This window comes from Galeopterus variegatus, unplaced genomic scaffold, assembly GCF_000696425.1.
Source record: "Galeopterus variegatus unplaced genomic scaffold, G_variegatus-3.0.2 Scaffold3536, whole genome shotgun sequence".
Classification (NCBI taxonomy): Eukaryota; Metazoa; Chordata; class Mammalia; order Dermoptera; family Cynocephalidae; genus Galeopterus; species Galeopterus variegatus.
The window spans coordinates 25,652-37,956 of record NW_007729647.1 but is presented as its reverse complement, the minus strand read 5'-3'; the positions used below and the strand labels follow the sequence as shown (position 1 = coordinate 37,956).

Sequence of the window (12,305 nt, the reverse complement as noted above, 5' to 3'; positions counted from 1 at the left end):
TGGCCCAACAGGGCTGTCCTTGGCCACTCCCTCCCTTTAGAAGCCATTGTCTGCCCACCAGGAGTCTGAGCACAGACAGCCCAGACTTTGGAGACACGGAGCCCCCCAGGAAGAGGCTTCAGGGAAGAGGAGGACGGGCTGGCTGCCCTTTGCAGTCCTTTACATATAGACAGGTGCCTCACATACACACGGCGCCCACCTCCCAAAATCTTCCCCCCCTCTACCCCCGTTTCCAACTGTAAATAAATCAACCAAACACAGTTATCTGGACATTTTTTGGTTTTGTACTGTTTTGTTAAAAAAAAAGAAAAGAAAAAGAAAAGACATCATGGCCAACTGGTAGGTCCCTAAGTCTCTTTCCATCCAGTCAAGCCAGAAAATGCCCATGGGAGCAAGGAGGTGTTGGGTGGGAGGTGTAGGGGAAGGAGATATGGGAAGGAGGCAGAGCCACAGGCACTGAGCCACTGGAAGGATGGGGTCATCCTGGTGACTTCATGGCTATGACCACAAATGGGGTAGGGAATAGGACCCAGGCAAGCCCCCTCATTCCCCAGCACATGGGTCCTCTTCTCCATGAGGCACATACAGTCCAATCCTGCATTCTTTCTTCCCACCCTGACTGCTCAGAGAGATGGGCCCCATCCCTCCCCCACAGCAGGGTCTCGGCTGCCAGGCAACCAGCAGATTCCACAGCACCCAGACCCAAAGGTGGGCTTGTCTCTGCAGGCCCTTCCCTCCTGGAGGAGAAGAGAGGGGACCCTGGCAAGCCTTAGATTTGGGAGTGGGCCTGGGTCTCCTGACCATTGAGCCATTTGCTACCCCTCACCTTCTCTATGGCTCCCATCCTCTGTCTACATTGAGGGGAGGGATGATGGTCAAGGTACACATCTCTCTTCTCTGACTCTGGGAATGAGATTTTGCTTCTCCCACAGGATTGTGTTCACCTTACAGGAGTGGCCCCACATGCCAAAATCAGAGGAAGTCGGAGTAACAGCTCCCAAGGCTGAAAACTAGAGCTGACATATAGTATGTGGTCAATAAGTGTTTTTAGATGGCTGGATGAATGAATGAATGGGTGAATGGAGGAACGAGTGAAGGGATCCAAGACCAATTTGGAAACACACTAGGGCTCCCCGTTGCCATTCTGACCTCTTGGACTATCTAAGCCCAAAGGACACTCCAGGCTCTGGCTCACCCCAAGGGCACACCCATGCCCATAAACACACTCACACACACACGCATACACACCCCAAGGGAAACTTCTGGGCCAGTGGCAGAGCCAGGACTCAGACCCAGACTCCACTCCAGGTCAGCTCAGCAGCCTCCAGAACATGGGGGTAGCAGGGGACCCTGAGCCCCCTGCCTGCTGGTAGAGCTCACTCTCGGAAGCTGTCAGCCAACTGGTGGCAGTCCAGCTCCCCCTTTGGCTCCAGGCCGCCTGGAAGCTTCACCCCGGTCTTCCGGTCCACGCACCAGCACTTGCCACGCTGCCCATCCAGGGCCGGGTGACACTGCCAAGACAAGGGCACAAGGGGTCAGTTCCCAGGCAGGAAAAGAGAAATCCCAGGCAGCCCACCCTAATCCCAGCTGAGCCCCCAAGTCAGACAGTGGCTGCTCCAAGATGGCCTCTGAGGGCAGAGGATCTCTTGTGAGCATAGCTCCTCTGAGCTCACTGGAGCAGGGAGAAATCTGTCCGAGAGGGAAAGGTCCAGAGAGTTTCAGAAGCAAGACCCTGAGGAGGCCCTGGAGTTTAAAGGCACAGCTGGATTTGAAAGGCTGGGTTAGAGAGGTTTCAGGTATGTGTTCTGATTGGGTTGAGACTTTAAGAACGGGACACGAGTTAAGAGCAGGATCCAAATTGGGGCTAAGGTAGAATCAAGATAACAGTTGTAGTTGAATTAGGAATTATGACTACAATGGGCCGGCCCGGTGGCGCAGTGCTACAGTGCACCACTTGGGAGCACGGCGGCGCTCCCACTGCTACAGTGCACCACTTGGGAAGCGTGGCGGCACTCCCACCGAGGGTTCGGATCCCACATACAGACCAGCCGCTCACTGGCTGAGCGAGGGGCGGGAGCAACACCGAGGGTTGCGATCCCGTGGCCGGTCACGAAAAAGACAAAAAGGAAAAAAAAAAAAAAAAGGAATTATGACTACAACTTGAGTTGGGTGATGGTTAGAGCCCAGGTCAGAAACAGAATTGGGATAAAGACAGAGGTCAAAGTCAGGCTTCCTGAGATTGGGTCAGAATCAGACAGTGGGGTGAGGAGTGGGGAGACAAATATTTTGGAGTCAGAATTAGAGTTGGAGTGAAGGTGGCTCAAGGGTCAGCACTGGTCTGGGGATAAAGGGTCAAGTTTCAGAACTTTCACTGGGATAAAAATTGGGGAAGAAAACACAGAAATCTACAATACACAGTGAATCCTATGTAAACTATGTACTTTAGTTTTTAATAATGTATCAATATCGGTTCACCAATTGCAACAAATATACCACACTAATAATGTAAGATGTTAATGATAAGGGGAAATAAGGGGGCAGTACGGGAACTCTACTTTCAGCTCAATTTTTCTGTAAATCTAAAACTGCTCTGAAAAATAAAATCTATTTTTTTTTAATTACGGGAAAATGTTTTAAAAAATTGGGACAAGGATAAAACCAGTGTTGGGATACAGGTTGGAGATAGGCTGAGCATTGGTTTCGGGGAGCCCTCTCTGGTCCTCCACTTATCACACATCTCCACCCTCCTCATGCCATCCTGGGATGTGCAGACCCAGGGGCAGCCTAGCTAGGCTTCTGCTGGCAGAGTGGCAGCCCATGTTGTGGATTTGTTTATAGTGCATGGAGTGGGGGATTTGTGTGTCTATACCCCCAAAGAGCCGCAGAAGGGGATCCCGGCCAGGGCTCCCCATGCCACACCCAGCACAAGGCAATCCAGCACCCTGGCCACACACACCAGAAATAGGCTGGTGCAGGCCAACCCTGCGGAACATCCCAGCCTCCGGGGAGATTGTCAGGGGACCTCATCCAAGAGCATGAGGGAATATGGAAGTTACTGCCTTTATGTCTTCCCCCTCGTTCCTCTGCTTCCACTCAAAGTGCCTGTCTCCAGCCCTGAGATCTGGCTTCACCAGGCTGGTGCAGGCCAACCCTGCGGAACATCCCAGCCTCCGGGGAGATTGTCAGGGGACCTCGTCCAAGAGCATGAGGGAATATGGAAGTTACTGCCTTTATGTCTTCTCCCTACCCCCTCGTTCCTCTGCTTCCACTCAAAGTGCCTGTCTCCAGCCCTGAGATCTGGCTTCACCTCCATCCTTGCTGTAGTCCAGGTGGTTCCACTGCTCAGTCTGGGGGAAGGGGCAGGGTGAGTTTCCTCCTGGACTCCTCATGACTTAAAGCCCTGCATTCCCAGATAAAACCTCAGACATCCAGTGATGGGGAAACTAGTCGCAGGAATGGAGTAGGGTGAGTGAGAGAGTGTTGAGAGCCAGAGGTTGGCAGGGGGGCTAGGTCTACACTACAGCTGGTGAACCCAGAGGTGATGGAAATCACCCTGGATGGAGAGGCAGGGTCTGCCATTAACTGGCTCCGTGACTGTAGGCCAGGCTGGGCCCTTTACTCCTCTCTGGGCCTTGGTCTCCTCAACTCCAAAATGAGTGAGGTTCTGAGGCTTTTAGAGTTTAGGGAGGTTCCCAGGGGCTAGGTTTGGATTGGGGAGTTTCATCCTTCCTGAGATCTCCATCCTAAACCATCAGGTGGAGAACCAGGAATGCCCCCAGAGCTAAGGCCAGGGCCGAGTGTGCAGAAGATGGAGACCCACCTGCTTGGGGTGGAAGTTGCCGTTGCGATCACAGTTGGGGATGGGGATGACGTAGAGGTCCTCATGGGTGCGGCTCTGCGAGGCGGCCAGCCGCTCCAGCGCCCGGTGCAGCTCACTCTGGCAAGAGCCCTGGGGCTGGAGGAGGGAGAATGAAACTGCTTGGCGGAAGGGACAGAGGCAGGAGGACCAGGCCTGGAGTCGGAGCTAATGGAGATGAGGGCCCCGAAGGTCAAGGCCTGGAGGCTGGGCAGGGCCCAGTGAGGTGAAAGGAGGGGCAGGGTTCAGGGAACACTGGCAGGGAGAGCAGAAGGACACTGAGAAGGTCTCATGCCAAAGAGCTTCTAAAAAGGAAGGCATGAAATGAGGGGATCTCGTGGGGGACAGGGGCTGTGGAAACCTACGGAGACGGCCAGGAAGGGGGATGATTTCTAAGCAGGAGAGATAGACAGTTGTACAATTAACAACTTGTAAGACCCAGGCAGGATTCCTCAGAACCACCCATCAGAAAGGACATTAGCCAGACCCTGGAGCAGGCTCCCAAGGCCCCATGCTCTGGCCAGCATTAACCCTTTAGTTACTGAGAAGGTTTGGGGTGGGGAATCCAAGAGATGGGCCAAGAACCCACGGGGCTTGGGGAAACTGCTTTTTACAAACCAGTACAGAAGAATTTCAGTATTTAACAATCACTTCCGCCGTACCAACGTATATACCAACGTATATACCAACGTATATAACGGATGAGGAAAAAGAAATTCCAAGGAAAGGAATAAGGACTCTCTCTGGGCCTGATAACACATACTAGGTCCATCTTGCACACAGTAAGTGTCCAAAGAATGTTTGCTGAATGAACATGGTTCAGATCTGATGGTGGTGTGTGTGTGCACATGCACATTTGTGGGTCAGAGGTCCTCACCATAGGCCGAGTGTCCTCCCGCGGCACCCCAATGACCTTCATCTTGCCCCCGCTGGTGCTCCGGTCTCGCATTTTGGCAAAGTGCTTCTGCAGGCACCTGCGGTCGTGGGCGCTGCAGGGGCTGAGGCTGTTGTTGGGGTGGTCACCCTCATCCTTGTCTACAGTCAGGCCAAGAGAGAAGAGGTCAGCACCAGAAAAGACAGGTCATCACACCACTCCAGCTTCCCACATGCTCCCTCCTTCTTGAGGATTCTCCAGCCTGGCACTGGAGAAGAGTAAGGGCCCTGAGGGGGCAGGAAGAAACGACAGCAGACCCCATCTCCTCTCCACTCCCCTGGACCTACTCAAGAGAACATTCCTCCTGAAGTCCTTGACTTGTCCCTCACCCCAACCAAGCCCCAGATGAGTCACCAGCTGCAGCTGCCCAGGTGGCAGGAGGCTACCCTGGGCCCTGCAGGGAGGTCTGAGGCAGGCAGAGGGGCTCCCTGTCAGAATTGCCCCCTCCACTCAGCTCCTCCCACCACCCCCCTCTCCATCTGCTCACTCTTCCTGTCTCCTTTCCTTCTCTTTGTAGCGTCTGGCAGAGCCAGCCAGGGGATCCCCAGGGCTGTCAACTCTGCTGACCTTCTTCCAAATGGCCAGAATCAGAGTTTCCATGAGTGATGAGAAATCTGGCCCAAAAGGCTCTCCTCACTGGCTGGCTGGGAGAGAAGAAGTGGGAGTTGGTGTGTGTGCCTGCATGTGAGAAAGCGTGTGTGTGTGTGTGTGTGTGTGTGTGTGTGTGTGTGTGTGTGTGTGTGTGTGTGTAAAACACCCTGTGTGGCCCCAGGACCCTTCAGTCCCCCACCTGGAAGTCTCCAATCCTTAGACTTCAGACCCCAGCCAAAGCTCCTGTCTGTTGCCCAGAGCCCGGGCACCGGGGATCTGGAGATGGAAGTGGTGAGGCTGGACCCTCACCCTCTCTGTGGGATCTCCTGAAACCTCTATCTGAGCACAAGAAAACCCCATCCAGAAGTCCCAGAATTGTAACCACTACTCCTCCTTCCAGGCAGCCAAAACAGGGCTGAACTGGAGAAAGAGACTGGAAGACCTCTCCACCAATCAGAGGCACCTCTGAAATGCTCAGGTTTGGAGCTTGCTCCCGGCCCAAGTGCAAAGCCCCTGCCAGCATTCCAGATGTTGGCAGCCAGACAGGAGGTTACATCTGGTTTGCGTCAGGATTTTTTTTTCCTGAGGAGTTAGCAGGTTCCTCTATGCATGGCAGCAGTCCCAGAACTGCCTCTGGGTCAAATGGTATTTTTCCGCCTAGCCAAAGCTGGGGGGTTGGTTCTCTTTTTATTCTCCTAGCTTTGGGGGTACAGGGGAAAGCATGTGGATAAAGGGAAACCAGGCAAGGAGGAATCTAGATCCTCAGAAAGTCTTTGTTAAGATTCCACACCAAAGGTTATTTAAAAAATTGAGTCAACTAGATTCTGTCACAGGTGGAAGGCTGGCTTCTAAGCAGAATCAAAGGGAAGGAATAAATGAAGCAGACAGATATAATGCATCCTTCTGCACATTTAACAGCCCAAGAAGGACAGACCAGAGGGGACTCCAGTCCCACAACAAGTTCCTGAGAGTCAACCTAAGAGAAGACACTATAGCAAGACTTCCCAGCCAGTGTAGGCAGCAAAAGAAGAGGTAGATAAACTTCAGGAAACCAGGATTGTGCCAAGGGAACCACAGAAAGATGGACCTTGAGCTCTCAGTTAGGAACCAGAGAAAGATCTGGGCTCCAGACCCTTCCTTGGAGACCCTCCCACAAGGAACCTCTCTGGCTAAAAAGACCCAGACTGGCCAGTGACCCCCTCTCCCTCCCCCCACCTTGCACAAAGCCACAAGGCTGTGGATGGGGTCACAGTGTTTCAGGGTGTAGGCTGGAGCTGGGGGATGGAGAGAAAGAGGAAATGGAAATCCTAAAAGAATTAGAACCAAATCTTGGAAGGACAGAGGCTGAGCTGAGATGTGAACAAAGTCCCCACCATCTTACCTGGGTAAGGCTATAGGGGATCACCAAGACTTGTTTACCACAGCCCAGGACACCACCTCTGGGGGGCAACCTCCCAACCTGGAAAGGCTTTATGTTCCTGAGTTTGCTTTCTTTTAATGACCATAAGAGAAAACAGTACTTTGCACAGCGACTCTTGTTTATCTTGGTAAACAGGCAGAATGTTCTCAGGTTCAAGAAATTCAAGGAGTAAAGAAGAGTTTTCTAAAGAAAAGGGCCACTGTGGGAGGTACAGAGCACCCCCACACCCCACCCCCGGAGCTGGGGGGCGTGACAGTGGCAGAGGCCTCAAGAATCTAGAAGGACATGGAGTAGAAGCTTGACTACAACTATGCTTTCCAGGCTTGAGTTTCTGAGTCGAAGTTCCCAAATGCCTAACCCTCAGGGGATGACTAACGGACATTAGGGATGTTTACCATTAAAGACAACTGGATACACTCACAGAAAGTGAGGCTACATGGGGCATAGGGTGAGCCCAGAAGCATAGCTAATGTTCTTGCATTGGTACACCCCATGTCACACAGAAAGGGTTATCCAGAAAAAACCGAGCCAGCAGCCTGCCTGGCCTCCCCCTGGTTGGTTTCCCTCTGCCCAGATCACTTATCCCTACCTAGGTCATGTGTAAGCTTGGAGTAGAACCCACCAGACAGGGAGAGTAGCTCCTCACTCATTCTCATTGAGACATGGGTACACAGAGTAAACCCACATCTGCCCACTCACACGCAGAGAGGCTGGGACCCAAGAATCACAAACGTATACAGTCACGTGTGCAGACACACACTGGTCCATGCACGCACATCCACATGCTCTCAGGAACTCTGACCCTGCCCTGGTCAGAAATATAGGCCCAGTCTCCCTGCACCATGTTTTGTTGACTTTCCATTTAATCTCTAACTTTTCCTTGGCCAGCCTTGCTTGGATGGCAGACTGAGGACTCACCCCAGGATCCACTGCTGGACACTGGGTTTGGGGGGTTGTAGCATTGAGTATCTTGAAAACATTAACCTTCCTATCTCTAAAATTGGCTGAATACTTGCTACCTCCCTGGTTGCCCAGGAGTTCCAGCCACCTGGTGCTGCTCATCCTGGGAGTGCCCTCTGGAAAAATCCCAATGTCCGTGGGTTCCCCTCTGAGCAGGAGCTGGAGTCAGACCTAGCCCCTCAAAAGGTCTGACCACTGAAAACCTGGTTTGGGAGATGGGGTTTCCAAGGTAGGCTAGATCTTCTCGTCCAGCACCCTGCTTGGAGCTAGGCCAACTGATATCCAGCCACAGGGGAATCCTTGGTCTTTGCCTCAATAGCAGAGGAAGGGAAGGAGCCCAGAGAGAGCAGAGGCTGCACAGCTTTGGCACCACAAAGTTCACGGTGAAATTTTGGCTTCAAAGTTCATGGTGAAAGTTGGAGGATTTCCTCTTTCCTGCTGCCTGATTTCACCCCCATAATTTCTCCTCAACTCCAGCCCCTGCCTCCTGAGAGACCCCAGGTTGTGAGCTGAGTGGGCCCAGACACAGAAGTTTCAGCCATGATCCGGAGGGTCACCCTCCTGCCCTTCCAGAAAGGTCTTTTCCTTCTTCCTCTGGACCCTGGCTGGAGAAGTCAAGACCACCCACGTTGGGTACCAGGCTTTCTTTGAGGTCTGGGTCAAGGGTGTCTCCCTCACTGTTGTGCCATGCTGCCAGCCTCAACTATAGAGTCAGATAATCCAAGTTCAGCTGCCCTTCCCACGTTGACAGCAGCAAAAGTCACCAAAGTCCATCCCACCTCCCTCGACTCCTCTGAATGTCCCCCAACTTTGCTCCCTTGCCCTATTGTCCCCCAAAGTCCCAGCATCAGCTTCTTTATCACCATCCCCATCATCCCTCCTATGTACTGAGCTCTTACTCCATGTCAGGCACCCCGACGCTGTGAGGCAGGCCCTATTGTCATCCCCATTCTACAGATGAGGAAACTGAAGTAGACTGGGTGGAGGGGAAGGAGGAGACACTTATCTCTGCAGCTCCTGCAAGTACGTCTTTAAGTGGGAAGACCCCTGATACCCGAGGCACCAGTAATTCCGGCTTTGCCAATATGAAAGAAAAACTGGTAAGTAGCAGGGTCCTCCCTCTTCCCTCCCACAAGGCTCAGAATTTCTGGGAAGAGGGCTGGCCGGTTAGCTCAGTTGGTTAGAGTGCAGACTTATAACATCAAGGTCAAGGGTTCGGATCCCTTACCGGCCAGCCACCCAAAAAAAAAAGAAGCAAGTACGTCTTTAAGTGGGAAGACCCCTGATACCCGAGGCACCAGTAATTCCGGCTTTGCCAATATGAAAGAAAAACTGGTAAGTAGCAGGTCCTCCCTCTTCCCTCCCACAAGGCTCAGAATTTCTGGGAAGAGGGCTGGCCGGTTAGCTCAGTTGGTTAGAGTGCAGCCTTATAACATCAAGGTCAAGGGTTCGGATCCCTTACCGGCCAGCCACCCAAAAAAAAAAGAATTTCTGGGAAGGCCCTGTTCCCATGACATGACTGGATTCCCAGTATTGAAGAAAGGGGGACGATATTTACTGCGCTGACTAAAAATTAACCCAGGCTCCCTGTTCCCTAACCCTGTCCCAGAGGGACCCAGAGCCCAGTTCAGGAACTCCCTGTCCACATGCTGATCTTCCCACTGTCCACTCCCCCAGATTCCGTGAGTCGAGGGTCAGTATCACATGACTAATTGTGGACGTCTGATACACATGCCCCACCCCCACCTCTGGTGGCCTCAGCGCTGTTAATCCACAACCTGGCTGTCTGTGGAAAGCTGAGATGGCGGAGGGGGCGTTGGCTGGAGAAGGAAGAGGGAGACCTGCCCCACGGACAAATGGAAGGCAGCTGGACCAAGGCAGGCCAAGGGAGGGGCCGTGCCAAGTAGCCACTTGCCGAAGCTCAGCCCCAAGAGGAAAAGGTAGAAAGAATAGCCTGATACCCTCTACCAAACTATTCCCAGGCCAGAGGGCCCAAGCCTTGGAACCTAGAAAGAGACAGTGTAACGCTAAAGAGGACAGTGGGGAAAGGGGCTGAGCCTTGTTCATCTTAGCTCACTGGAGACCCTGCAGGGCTGCCGCACAACTCTAGGGTGTGCTTTTCACGTGTGCCATGTGCTATAGACTGTGACAGTGGAGTGCTTCCGTGGTGGCTAGGATGTGAGAGGGCACGAGCACAACTTGCCGAGCAGGTGCCTGGCTTCCCCAGGATTCCTGGGCTTCCCCTCCTCCCTGTCCAGATTTCCACACCCACTACATGGGTGGAGTGCAAGGCAGGGAGGGAAGGGGAAGGGCACTAGAGACCCTGGCTCTATAATCCAGAGGGAATGTAGACACCTCTTAAAGCCAGTTTGTATTATGTACACAGGACAATCACAAACCATTCATGCCATGCCCCCCCCGAAGTCCTAGGGAATCCAATTTTCTCCCACTGCAGGATGGGGTGTTCCTCCTCAACCAGTGGAAAAGACCCTCTGAGGCTCTTGCCTTGTGTTCAAGATGGTGCGAGGAGGAGGCTGCCAGCCATCCTTATCTGGTGTCAAATACCAGCTGGCAAGTGGAGGATGGAGATTCAAAAGGAAAGTGGCCCCGTTGTACTCAGGGAGCTCAAGGGCTCAGCTCTCACTCCCAGTCTCAGTACCCTCCTCTCCCAATGGCACTGGCATATGTGCCCCAAGATCAGTGACTTACTGACTTACTCCCCCAGGACCCCCCCTTCCCAGATATGTGCTGGGTGCCAGGCTGGCATTTCTCCTAGAATGTTTTCTGCTGACCCATCTCTCCCTGCCCAAGGGCAGGAAGAGCAGAGAGGCCCGAGGCCCAGACCCCTGGGGTCCACCTCCTTCCTGTTTTCCCTGCATCCTGCTCTCCTCAGGCTAACAAGCTGCAGAGGTTTGAGGAAGTGGATCGGTCTGGGACCCAGGGCAGGAAGCTTGGGGCCGGAATCCCAGCATCCGGACTGCAACAATGGAAGCTTCATGTACCAGGAAAAGAGACAGACATAGACAGAGGCACAGGGAGAGCAAAACAGAGGCAGAGATACAGAAAGAAGACAGAGAGATAGATCCTAAAAGTAACAAAAAAAAAGAAAAGAAACAGAAACAGTGACAGAGACACACAGAGAAAGAGACCCAGAGGAAAGTGAGAGAAGCAGGACAACAGAAACAGACAACAGAATAAGGTAGAGAAAGAAACAAATTGATCATGGCAGAAGACACTGGGGAAAAGAGAACTCAAGAACGTTATTAGTGAAACTAGAGCTTGAGAGACAAAGACAAAGAACAAAAGAACAAGAGAGACTGAGAAAGACTAAGGAGAAACTGAGAAAGGCTCACTGAGAAATGGAAGAAGAGAAAGTGTAAGAATGAGGTTAAGGCAAAGAGCCTCCTAAGAGTCCCCCCCACACACACCGCCACCCCTACCTCCCTCTCCTCCCCCCGCCCCCGTCTCTATTCCCTATCCCACACCCACGAGGTTTCTGCAGCTCTGGGCTAGGAGCCAAGACTTCTCTTCTGCCACCTCAAATGGCACCTGCCAGGAGGAAGGAGCAGGATGCCTGTATACCAGAGCAGGCAGAGGCGTCCAGGCCTGCCAAAGAGACCTCAAGGTGAGTGGGCTCAGGACTTTGAGGAAAGGCAAGCCTGACGCCCCTCAACCCCAAAGACCCTCTAATTTGTATGTCCCACTCCACCATGAGACAATGTGGAAAGTCCAGGACCTTGCTCCTCAGACCCCTAGGGTTTCTCCTGTGGCCAGAGTAAGGGCGGACCCTGGATCAGTAACAGAAAGTGGCTCACCACACACCCCACCCCCACCCCCATCCTCCGCTTTCTGGCCCTAGACGGCTGATTGACTGCAGCGGGTCACTTCATTTGTCGCTCTTGCACCCAGCAGCCAGGCCTACCATTGAGACCCCTCTTCCCAAACAGGCACCCCTGAGAGGTTTGAGATGGAGGGATGGGACAGAGTCCCGCTTGACGGTGGCAACAGGCTGCTAGGGACTGGCTACCAGTTTCCTTGGCTGAGACTGTCCTGTGCCAGTCGGGCCCTGCCACGTACCTGCCTTGTTGGAGTGGGGAAGAAGCTGCTGGGAGGGGGGCGCGCTAAAGAGCGCTGGGAGGACAGGGGTACCTTACCAGAGGGCTGCAGGCTTTCCTGGATGGCCTCGATCTCCGCCAGCTCCATGCACACGCCTTGCCCGTGCATCAGTGTGTGCAGGGGCTTCTCCACACCTCGGGGCGGGTAGCAGCGCAGGCCCGAGCCGCAGCGGGGAGTGTACACCCCGCAGGGCATCCCCAAACCCAGGGCGCAAGTGGCGCAACAGCCACAGCCGGGCTCCCGCACCAGCTCCTCGCAGCCCACGGGGGGACGGCAGCGCGCCAGCTTCTCCTCGGAGCAGGGCGGGCAGTGGATGGCTTCGTCGCCCAGGCTCGGCCCAGGCCCGGCGGCCAGCAGCAGGGCGGCCACGAGGAAGAGGGGCGGCATGACCGGGCGAGGACGGCGCGCGGGCACGGTGCGCGGGCGGG

At 53.7% G+C, this 12,305-nt stretch overlaps 1 protein-coding gene across 1 annotated transcript; it reads right to left on the bottom strand.

The window, feature by feature from the left end:
* Positions 1-261: 261 nt before the first annotated feature.
* On the bottom strand, positions 262-12,296 carry IGFBP4 (insulin-like growth factor binding protein 4). The gene is made up of 4 exons (XM_008585350.1): positions 11,916-12,296; positions 4,734-4,891; positions 3,821-3,955; positions 262-1,511 (listed from the first exon to the last, which is right to left on the bottom strand). The coding sequence occupies exons 1-4, from the start codon at positions 12,262-12,264 to the stop codon at positions 1,377-1,379; spliced, it is 777 nt and encodes a 258-aa protein (XP_008583572.1). The 5' UTR covers positions 12,265-12,296; the 3' UTR covers positions 262-1,376.
* Positions 12,297-12,305: the final 9 nt, after the last annotated feature.